The sequence below is a fragment of the Azolla caroliniana genome, unplaced genomic scaffold (genome assembly GCF_043228905.1).
Source record: "Azolla caroliniana isolate FFs.n. ecotype wild unplaced genomic scaffold, voAzoCaro1.0.p SCAF_14, whole genome shotgun sequence".
In the NCBI taxonomy this organism is placed as follows: domain Eukaryota; kingdom Viridiplantae; phylum Streptophyta; class Polypodiopsida; order Salviniales; family Salviniaceae; genus Azolla; species Azolla caroliniana.
The window spans coordinates 1,191,039-1,202,793 of record NW_028230449.1 but is presented as its reverse complement, the minus strand read 5'-3'; the positions used below and the strand labels follow the sequence as shown (position 1 = coordinate 1,202,793).

Genomic DNA, 11,755 nt, shown 5'->3' with positions numbered 1-11,755 from the left:
ACTTAGCCATATCCGGGATGCCACGATGCCAAAGGAAGCTTGGAGAAACCTGAAGAAGGTCTTTGTCGCAAGCACTACGGCCTCGAAGCTGCACCTCCAACAAGAGTTGAGAAACGTCCGACAGAAAGACATGTCAGTGGCCAATTATACAACCCGAATCAAGGAGATTTGTGACTCTCTTGCATCCATCAACGTGACCATCAAGGAGGATGAAATGGTGCAAGGTCTGCCTCGGGTGCTTGGCGTCGAATTTTGGAGCATTCAGGACGACGATATGTACAAGGGAGAATACGCCTTCATTTTTCGACTTACAGTCGATGCTCCTTGTAGAGGAGAACCACGTGGGTGCGTTGACAAGTACGCACACCGACAACAAGATGTTGTACATGGAGGAAGATCGGAACCGTGGTCTTGACGAACAAGGCGAGTTGGAGCGCAATGCAGGCGGCCGACAAGAGCATAATTGGAGGCACAAAGATGGTGCCGACAGCAGTATTGGATCCTCCGGAAGCAGGGGGAGTCAAGGCGGTGCCGAGAGATAGTTGGTACTGTGGCCGACGGGACACAAAGAAAGCGAGTGCTGGAAGAAAAGGGCAGATTCAGACAAAGCCTGATCGAGCCGAAGGGACGCAAATAGACATCACTTATCGCACTTTGCTAGAAGCTAAGAGGGAGCCAAGTGAGGACCAACCCTTGTAATGAAGAATAAGGTCAACCGAATGGCTGCTTCCGACTCGAAGTCGGAGGAAGTTTGGTATGTTTACTCTGGAGCTTCAAACCACATGACGAACCACAAAGAGTGGTTCTCCTTTCTCGAGAAGCCGAAGAAATCAAGGGTGGTCGAAACCGGAGATGACACCCCACATCCCATCGAGCATATCGGGGATGTCCTTCTGACCTATGTCGGCCAGAAGGGAATAATGAGGAACGTCCTACATGTATAGACGCCGAGAACTTGGTGTTAGTCGTTTAGATTGTGGATCAAGGAATGCAGGTTTGGTTCACTCACCACGTATGCTTCATCGAGGAGGAAGGCCAGATCATCGCACAAGGGCGAAGGGATGGAAGAATGTTCATACTCGAAACCAATGATGTTGGCACTGCTATGTTCGTGAGTGGAAAAAAGGTTGAGTCTAACATCAATCTATGGCATAAGCGGATCGGCCACATCAACTTCCGAAAGCTTTAGGAGATTCAATCGGAACAGGTTTCCGAACTACCGAAGTTTAGTGGCCGGAAAGGCCAAACTTGTGAAGCTTGTTAGTTTGGGAAGCATCATAGGCTTCCATTCCCCAATGAGAAGAATCAGAGTTGGAATTGGCGCGATCTTATCCATTCATATGTGTGGGTACCGACACAAAACGTGAACATTGGTGGGTGTCGATATTTCATCTATTTCATCGACGATTTCAGCCGACACACTTGGATCTACTTGATCGAGAAGAGGAGCGATGTCTTCTCATGTTTCTGAGACCTAAAGAGTCATGTCGAACGAGAAACCGAAAGAAAGATCAAGTGTATGATATCGAATGGCAGAAAAGAATATTTTCCAGCTAGTTCACAAGTTATTTGCAGACCAAGGGAATTCGTCGAGAGTTCTCTTGTAGATACACGCCAGAGCAGAACTGGATGTTGGAAGAAGCAGTGAGGGTGATGATGGAGAAGAAGAGCATGCCCCTGATTTATTGGGGCCGATGTAGTTTGGATAGCCGTCTACATTAACAATCGGCAACGGTTCGGTTCGGTTTGAGAGGGTCCAAACTGAACCGTTTAAAATTTTTGAAACCTGAACCAAACTGCGAAACCGAACCGTTAAACCTTTTTTCAAACCGTTAAACCATTAAACCGTAAAAACCGCGGTTCGGTTTTCAACATAGGTCTAATTTTTAATTTTTTAAATTTATAATATTTCATTATATAGAATTTTTAGAATTTTTAAGATGTTCCTAAAATGTGAGAATGAATAAGGTGTAAAAATGAAAAGATTGTTAAAAAACAAATTCTAAAATTTTTTTAGAATTTTTTTATAATTTTTAAAAATGTTTTTTAAAAAATTAAAAAAATTAAAAAATAGAAACCGTTAAACCGTTAAAACCATGGGTTTTTACTGTTGAAACCAAAACAAACCCGAACCGAACCGTTTAGAAAAACCTAAACCTGAACCGAACCCGAACCATTGAAACCGTTAAGCCATTAAACCATTAAAACCGTGGGTTTTTACTGTTGAAACCAAACCAAACCCGAACCGAACCGTTTAGAAAAACCTAAACCTGAACCGAACCCGAACCATTGAAATCGTTAAGCCATTAAACCGCGGTTTTGTGGTTTGGTTCGGTTCAAACCGAACCGTTGCCGATTGTTAGTCTACATACAGAATTGGATATCTACCTCAGGGACAAAGGTGTCGCCGCACGAACTGTATTTCGAGCGGAAGTAGAACTTGGCACACCTTTGAGTATTCGGTAACATTGCATATGTGCATATACCGGATTAGAAGCAAAAGAAACTAGATGCCAAGGCGGAGAAATGTATCTTGGTTGGCTACTCCGATGAGTAGAAGGGGTAGAAGTGCTACAAGCCCCACCGAGTAGCATCTACATCAAATGGATGTAAAGAACGCATTCTTGCAAGGCGACCTTGTGGAACAAGTATACATGGTTCAACCCCCCAAATTTCAGTCTGGAATGAACACGTTGGTTGTTTGCCGACTAAAGAAGTCCCTATATGGACTCAAGCAAGCCCCACGAGCATGGAACGTAGAAATCAGACTCTTCACTCTCCATTTGGTAGGGTCAGAATGGGCTAGTGAGCATTTTGCTCTATGTGGATGAGCTTGTCATCACCGAATTCGGTATGACGGAATGCAAATCTGTATCGACTCCTCTAGACCAAAATGTTAAGCTTCGCCAAGGGTCGGGAGCAACTTGTGACGCGACATAGTTCCCCAGATAGTCGGGCCTTATCTATCTGACGATCACTCAATCGGACATGAGTTATCCGGTTGGACTGATCTATCGAACATTTGAAATGTGTGCATCAGATCATGCGATATGTCAACAGCACTAAAGATCGAGTGTTGTTGTATCGGGCTAGTATAGTTGGACAATTAGTCAGCTATACAGATGCTGATTGGGCCGGAAATGTCGGCGACCGCAGGTCTACATCTGATTATGCGTTTTCAATTGGAAGCTTCGCGGTCGCCTAGTGCAGCAACAAGCAGTCGACAGTTGCACTGTCAAGCACTGAGGCTGAGTATAGAGGAGCGGCTATCGCAACATGTGAGGCCGTTTGGCTCAAATGGTTACTGAAGGATCTGCGAGTGGAGGTGTTAGACCCGACAACAATCTACTGCAACAACCTCATCAACATCCAATTGGCAAAGAACCCCATCGTCCATGCCTGGACAAAGCACATTGAGGTGCATTAATTACCACTTTATCCGAGAACGAGTCCTTTCCGGTGAAGTCAAACTGGTGTATGTTCTAACGGATCGGCAGGTTGCCGACATCTTGCCGAGTTGCTATCAACCGATTTGGTTCTTTCTTCGACTCGTGCTCCTCTTCCCATCCGGAGGGACATGTTTCCTAACATAACTAATAATATAATTATACATTGTATATGTTACCATAATGGTTTAAGGTTTGACACGTATATTAAGAGGTTGTAATGAGTTTGAATCCTTGTAAGCCTAAATGTATGTAATCATGACTCACACATTTTACTACTGACACATGTTGCACCTAATTAGAAAACTATATTCTTCACCGAATGGGGAAACCATACACATCGATGCTAGAGCCCATCCCGTTGTCAACCATTTGAATCATTGCTTCCATGCGGCTTAACTCACACACTGCGATGTGAAATGGGGTGTTGGGGCACAAGTGATGAGAGTGGTCGACTATGCACACTTTGCTTGAAACAAGTTCAGGAGTGTGAGTATTACACTTTGTTTTATATAACGATTTGCGAATGACTATGATTTCAACACATCTTTGACCAAACCCAATCCTTGCACGAATTTCTCTCACTGTCACAATGTGCACGCTCCATTGCAACATTCATTGGTATAGTTCTTGAACATCGAGAGTCACTACTCGCTTTTATATGTATTACGTGAAATGTAATATTTTTGGTCTCATAGGTCATATTTGACCTCCAAAGATGATAATAGAACCTCTCTCTCTCTTGCTCTCACCCATTCACTTTAACAATTGTCATTCATCAACTTTAAATAAGAGTTAATTACAAATTATTGCTTATAAAGTATCATAATTGGCTTTTGTGCATTCATTTACATATATAAAAACATGATTTTCTCAAATTCAAGCTAGACTTGTTCAACAATTTAAGCTCAATAGAGATTCTTCGCTTAATCTAACCCTTGCATAAACAAAAAAGAAGGGTAATGTGAGCTAGAGATTTAGAACATAAGTTACCTTTTCACATGGATTATGTCAACATGGCAAAATATATCCATATGGCAATGGAATAGATCTACTTATCTAAAGTTCACAATTCATGTAGACAAGTTTTTTGTTAATAGCATTGACAAGGAATTTTTATACAAATGACGCTCTCTTTTTATGCTTGTACCCATGTATTTAGAAATGGCCCTCGACTGAGCTTAACTAGTTGGCGTAATAATGGTCTAAATTCACTGCTCCACGATGCATGCTTGTGGCAACGCTCATTTCAACTATGCATATGATATGGGTCCCTTTCAACTAATCACATGATATGGCTCAAAAGGCACCTACATATACCAATAACTCATTTCATGTGCCGATAACTCATTTCATGTGCCGATAACTCACGTAGCTTGTCATATGGCTCAAAAGGCACCTACATATATTGATGCCAACAGGCCCGGCTTCATCAGTACTCGATCAACTAGGCTTGGCGAGCGTCGAATTATGAATTGCAAGCAGCATAGACCGAAGCAATGACCAGAGGAGCGAGGCCGGGTGGTGTGTCCACAGATATATGTAATTCTTGAGCACTTGACAATGATGATGATGATGAGGTTGAGGGTATCGTTTGAGATTTCCAAGAAGCTTGGGAGGGTATCAGAGGCATATTCACGAGATGATGGGCTGAGGGTATGGTTTGAGATTTCCAAAAAGCTTGGGAGGGTATTAGAGGCATATTTACTCCTCTTCTTATGATGAGGCTGAGGGTATGGTTTGAGATTTCCAAAAACCCCTTGATGATGAGGCTGAGGGTATTGTTTGAGATTTCCAAAAACCTTGGGAGGGTATGAGAGGCATATTTACTCCTCTTCAAAGATGCCCTGTTTCTATTTCCTCTGTTTCTCCTCGCATTTAATGTGCTGCAGCAGAAAGTCGGTCTCTGAAACCCTAATTCAGACAGGTCAGTCACACGGTTTGCATCTATCCTTCTCATAGAGATCGATATATGCCTGTGCCTTCTGATCTTCCACTCAGGTATAGCCATTCTGAAATCTCTACACTTTGGTTGGGATTTGTTCCCTGCACAGATGTGGGATTGGTAACTATTTTCTGGGGTTGTTTCCACAGCACCGCATGATGATTTAAGTATGTAATGCATTCATTTTCTCTTCTTATATGCCATGTATGCATATATACATTGCATACAATGTATATACTGCGTATGTGAGTGTGTATAAAATGTATGTATGTCCTGTATTTATGCATAAAATGTATGCATGTGTGTATATCATAAAATCATTCACTCCTGGTGCCTGGTCATGCTGTAGCTGTAGTGAATTCAGCACTTTGAACAATGGTCTTAATGATTATCACAAAAATTCTACATGCATTCATGCGACTAGCCATCGCATTATGTAGGATGCAGTCTAATTAGCATTTAACTCTTTTCTCTTAATATGAATGTTAAGTTTAATGTTGATATACTACCCTCCCTAAATCTCTTTGCGAGGAAACCCCTTCTTCCCCTCCTATACTTCGGTACAAAATTCGCACGATCAGACCCTCTCGGAATTAAGAGCTTCAACATTGGTTTGCAAAATCCGCTTTGAGATTCGCATTACAGAGCGGAGAGATCTTCTTGTGGGAATTTTTGGGGGCTTATCTGTTATCTCCTTAAAGTGTTACATACTTGGTGCTTTCAATGTCAAGGCTATTATGTATGCGGCTATCCTGGGAGCAGAGGCTAGAAGTCGTATGTGCTGAAAGAAAAAACCAACATGACAAATATAAGATAACTCAAAATATATGTTTCATATCTTATTACGGAGATGAATATGTTAAGATAATCCAAAATATAATATGTGCATGAGAAGAGAATGAATTTGTTGAGAGTATGACAAGGATGTATTCCTCTATTACGGGCGTAAAAAGACATATTAGTGTCCTTTTCTTCGTGTATAGAATGTAAAGAGCCATGGTTATACATTTTCTCTTTGAATTTGTTACTGCTAAATATTGTTTTTCGATGCTTTTGAGTCATGGTTATACATTTTCTCTTTGAATTTGTTACTGCTAAATATCCCTTTTCGATGCTTTTGAGTCATGGTTATATATTTTCTCTTTGAATTTGTTACTGCTAAATATCTCTCATCTTGTGCAAGTCCTCAATATATACCATTGATTCATGCGAGCCATAGAAAATCTCATTTTCAACAGATTGGAATAAGCCCTTTGATGTGGCTGTGTCATTACCATCATTGCACTCCAAAGATTCATACTTCAGTTCAACTCGTAGTCGTATGTCTGCAACTATTCTTTTCTTGATGCTTGATAAACACTGTAATTTCATTTGATGAAGAGGTTATGTGGGACAGTGGATGCTGAATCAAGGAACTAAGTAAGATACTTAAATACTTTAATATTTGTCTTTGGAACAGAATTCATTGTCTTCCAATAGGATCGCCACAATGACAAGAACCAAAGAAGAGGTGGATGCTATGAACAGGGGAAGGTGAGGTGCCTTGGAATTACGAAAGAAAACACTCTGAAGGTATACTTTTGGCTGACATGAGTGATAACATGTCTTCTTCAACCTGCTATTCATTCTCAGATTATTAGGCATCAGTTCGGCATGTTTTTATGCTGTAACACATTTAAGCACATAAATTCAATGTAACATCCTTCTGATAGTGTTTTCTAACATCAAAATCAAGGCATCCTTACATAAGCCGTATGTCATAGCCATAGTCTGGACATATTCAAATTTACATTCTTTACCGTTGAGTGCTTCGAAGAGCTCCAGTGTCTACTTGACACTTAGTACATTTGTCATTATTATTTTGCGAGTTTTCATCTTGCAGTGAGGTTTCCCGATAGTAATATAAGTCTTACTAATGTATGTCTCGTGATAAACTTAGCTTTGAAAGCTGTGAGGTAATGTCACGAAGGTCAAGGTCTTCATGAGAGTCTTAACACTTGGTATAAACTTTGCACACTTAGTACAAAATAGATATTTCCAGTTGCACAATTTGTACAAATATCTGTTTCAAGTGTATCCCATCTTAATATTAATTAAAGAGTCTGACATGACAATATACATGTACAGGTTTGCAAAACCAAATCCCCTCAAGATGTTCACATCATTTTATTTTAGAAACATTGAGTTAAGCTTTGAGGAACAAGTGAAGGCATACTGCTGGTGGTAAACAAAATGAATATAAAATGTCATCTATCATTACCAGTTGATAACAGGTGTGTTCTAGTTTATGAACCGACCAATAGTATACAAAATGAATCCAAGTGTCATCTATCATAATGAGTTCTGCTACTTTGGTGAAAGAGGAGGCCTTTCGGAACGTATTTTTGCATTTGGAGAAGGTGAGAGGTCAACTGGCGATGAAGGTGTGGTAATCTGTCCCGAAAGAATCTTAATGACATCAGATATGTCAGGTCTGCGGGTAGGTACTCGTTGAAGACATAGCAATGCTAATGTTATACACAAGTGAGCTTGTTTCTTATCATACTCTCCACCGAGACTATCATCTACAAGATCTAGTATCTTGTTGGAATGCGATAAAGATCGAGCCCACGAGATCAAGTTCGCTTTCTCGAATTCTTTCATTGGCGATGCCGAGATTTGGATAGGTCGTCGTCCTGACAGAATCACAAGTATAAGCACGCCAAAACTGTATATATCACCCTTCTCCGAGCCTAAGCCATTGCCTCCGTATTCAGGTGCAACATAACATATTGTCCCTCTCATACTTGTACTACTAACATCTCTTACCAGAATCTCACCACTCCATTGCTGATTGCTATTCAATTCATTGTTAATTTGACCTTTGTGATTAAGCTCTCCACTCCACAACATATCATTCGATATCGAGGGCATCCTTCTCGATTGCCTCTCTTGGCTATTCCTAGCATTCCGGAACCACTGTTTGGACATGTTTCTTATGCCATCTTTCATGAGTCTTCGTTCATTTCTCCTAGTTTCTGCATTGTACTCCCATCCAAAGAAGTCTTTAGAAGTCTCCTTTGGCCTTCCATCATCTTTCACTGCGCTTTTACTACTCAGCTCAGCAAAATACTCATCTTTCCACCATTCCCGACTCTCTCTCCGTATATTCATCTTTTTTTCTCTTCTGGATTGACTGTTGAGATTACTTATTTTTTCATTAGTGGCATTATTTCCCACATCAACAGGAGCAATCTCTTTGGGTTTAGCTTTATTGGAGGAGTGATCAGATCCTAGCCAATCCATAACATACTTTTTTCCTATCAATTCCTCATCTTTGCTCCTGATATCTCTATGATTAAGACCATTAACAAGAGTCTTGCTCTGTGCATTGGTTGTAGACACCTCCAGTTCTACAGCCTGTTTTTCTTCATTCAACATTGGATATGTAGATCCCATATCCACTTCTTCCTCCAATGATGGGTATGAAGGTTCTATACCTATTTTCACTGCCAGGTTTTCTCCACTTAGCATTGGATATGCAAATTCCATATCCATTCTTTCTTCCCTCAACACTGGATGGATAGATTCCGTATCCATTTTAACTTCCTTCAATACAGGATATGAAGTTTCCATAACCAGGTTTTCTTTCTTCAATACCCGATATGTGAATCCCATATTCCTTTTTTCCTCCATCACTGGATACATAGATTCCATGTCTACTTTAACTTCCTTCAAAGCTGGATATGTAGATACCATATCCATTTTAACTTCCTTCAACACCAAATATGAAGATTCCATAACCATTTTATTTTCCTTCAACTCTGGAAATGCAGATTCCAGATTGTTAGCAATATGATGTTTAGTTTGCCTCGATCGATCTGGTGAGAGGCTAATAACAGAAGGTTGGGGGGTATGTTTGTACATGAGATCCTCTTGTCCGCATGACAATTCGTGGGGAGATCCTTTTGTATTAAGAGTTTCGTTTTTCACAGATTGGGACTCCATTAATGAAAGCTTGTAATCTGAAAGACCATGATTCCTCATAGCAGAGTGCCTATTGGTCTCACACACACTTTGTTCCGAAGCTCCATGTCTGAATCCTCGAGGAGTAGCCGGTGTTGTAAGATTAATCCCACTAAATGTAGAATTCCTATCATCACTATCTGATCCATAGTACTCCTCAAATTTGAATCTAGCAAGACCAAAGTCCGAGATCCGTGCCGAAAAGCTACTATCGAGAAGGATATTGCTCGGCTTAATATCACCATGTATGATCGGAGGATTGCATTGCAAATGAAGAAACTCAAGAGCTTTCGCAGCATCAAAGATGATCTTGAACCTCTTGTTCCAATCCAATCGAACAGGATAACTCTGGTCAAACAAAGCTTCTTGCAAACTCCGATTCTGCATATATTCATATACAAGAAGCCTGATCCTCTTCCCGTGAGCACAATAACCAATTAGATTCACCAGGTATGGAGAAGAAAGATTACTACAGATGGAAATCTCGTTCTCAAACTCTCTTTCACCTTGAAGAGAGAAGAGATCTAATTTCTTGATTGCTACTTCTCGACCATCCCTGAGAATACCTCGATATACAACGCCAAACCCACCTTTCCCAAGCTTCTGTTTTTCAGAGAACCCTCTTGTAGCTCTCTTGAGGTGCCAATACTTGAACCTGTGAAGCTTGAGGGTGATATCTTGCTCATCGGCGCCCGCCTTATTGTTTCTGTTCCGTTGTTGCTGCTGCTGCACTATCTTTCGGTACCAATTATAGAAGAAGAAAACAAAAGTAGCTGTGGCTAGAATGGCAATATCGGTGGCTATGGTAGGGAGAACATTGACGATTAATTCCTGTACATAATGTTTAGTATAAGAAGAAGAGGGAGAAGATTGATGAGATGGAGAAAAGCCATGGTGCAGCGTCCGTGATGGCATAGCTTAAGATGAGTTCTTAGCAGACAAAAGGAAATGGAATTACCAACAAAATGGAGGAAGACAGATCCAATTTGGTTTACATTGATTCCTGCAGAGATGGTCTTCCTTCTCTGTGGAAGACCATTCACCTGACAATAGCAGACAGAGATGTCCTTAGCAGGAAAGGAATGGGATCAAGAAAAGACACAGCAAATCTGAGAAAGAAAAGAAGAACTCTCTTGCTTTCTATGGAAACCGAAACAAGAAGCAAAAGAAAAGAACAAGAAAAAAGAATGGAAACAAGAAAGGAATAGAAAATTTGCAGAAAAAGCAAGAAAGAAAGTTCTTGGGTGTCTATCTGTCTCTCTCAAAGAAATTAAAAGAAAGAAGGAAAGGAGAACAAAAGGTCATCTCTGTCTGTCTGTGCATCTTTCTCTTTTCACTGGTCTTTGTCAAAAGAATGGAAGGAAAACGTGCAGGAAGAAAGAATCGATGTATCTCTCTTTTTGAGTTGGATCAAATCAAATCAACGGATTATTCCTGAGTCTTGAAGCTACCATGGCCGATGGACGAAGACAATGGACTCAGACAGAGAAAACAACCATCGTTATATTTTTGCTTGCTTAGCATCGTATTCTCTGTTCCCCTCCATTAATTGCTTCCATCCTAAATTACTCGTAGACCTCTTGATGTTGTCATCAGGATTCTTCTTCTTCTTCTTCTTCTTCTGCTTCTTCTTCTCAATCATATCAGAGTCAGTTCGGATCCATAACAGAGAGACGACATCAGGTCACATGGTACTGCAAGCATGGAGGGCAATCAGAACAAAAGATTGAGCAAATAACAACATAAGAACAGAAGAAAGTGTCTCGATGGCGTCTACAGAGCAGAGATTGAGGCAGAGAGAGAGAGACAGAGAGACAGAGAGAGGGAAAAAAGAATCAGGAAAACAAACAGGACCATCGTTTTCCGTTGATGCTACGGAGACATTTGAGAGAGAGAGAAAGAGAGAAGGAGAGAACACAATGTGTTGAGCTTACCATTGTTCTGAGAGGATATGCCGAAGGCATTTATCTTCTGCTCTCTGTTTCTCTGTGCATCTCTCTGTCTCTGTCTCTGTCTCTGTCTCTGTTTCTGTTTCTGTTTCTGTTTGTGTGTGCAGAGAAGAAGAAGAAGAAGAAGAAGAAGGAAGAAAGAAGAAAGAAGAAGAAGAAGAAGAAGAAATAAGAAAGAAGGAGAAGAAGAAGAAGAAGAAGAAGAAGAAGAGAGGTTTTCTGTAATTGGGCCAATGCCCTCCACGCAAGTCGGTTGGTCACATGTGGCAGGCGGTGGGCGGGCAGGCGATGATTGTCCGGCCGGCCATTGATGGGCAGGCGGGCGATGATTGCCCGGGCAGTCAATGATGGGCAGGCGGGCATCCTGGCGATGATAGATCCCCTTTAACGTAACGTAACGAACAAGTTTT

General features: G+C 41.0%; 1 protein-coding gene and 2 long non-coding RNA genes across 3 annotated transcripts; 2 read left to right on the top strand and 1 right to left on the bottom strand.

Annotated features, from left to right (window-relative positions):
* The first annotated feature begins 5,318 nt into the window (after positions 1–5,318).
* On the top strand, positions 5,319–7,140 carry LOC147855117 (uncharacterized). The gene is made up of 2 exons (XR_015530844.1): positions 5,319–5,447; positions 6,851–7,140. It is a non-coding gene; the product is annotated as an uncharacterized LOC147855117 (long non-coding RNA).
* Positions 5,454–6,398, top strand: LOC147855118 (uncharacterized). Its single transcript, XR_015530845.1, has 2 exons — positions 5,454–6,105; positions 6,154–6,398. It is a non-coding gene; the product is annotated as an uncharacterized LOC147855118 (long non-coding RNA).
* A 314-nt stretch (positions 7,141–7,454) lies between the features above and the next one.
* LOC147855116 (putative receptor-like protein kinase At1g80870) lies at positions 7,455–11,498 on the bottom strand. Its single transcript, XM_087330551.1, has 2 exons — positions 11,331–11,498; positions 7,455–11,090 (listed from the first exon to the last, which is right to left on the bottom strand). The coding sequence occupies exon 2, from the start codon at positions 10,309–10,311 to the stop codon at positions 7,738–7,740; it is 2,574 nt and encodes an 857-aa protein (XP_087186677.1). The 5' UTR covers positions 10,312–11,090; positions 11,331–11,498; the 3' UTR covers positions 7,455–7,737.
* Positions 11,499–11,755: the final 257 nt, after the last annotated feature.

What these genes read in the sequence shown, in the direction of transcription:
- LOC147855116 (XM_087330551.1), bottom strand. Translation starts at nt 10,311, where the DNA reads ATGCCATCACGGACGCTGCACCATGGCTTTTCTCCATCTCATCAATCT.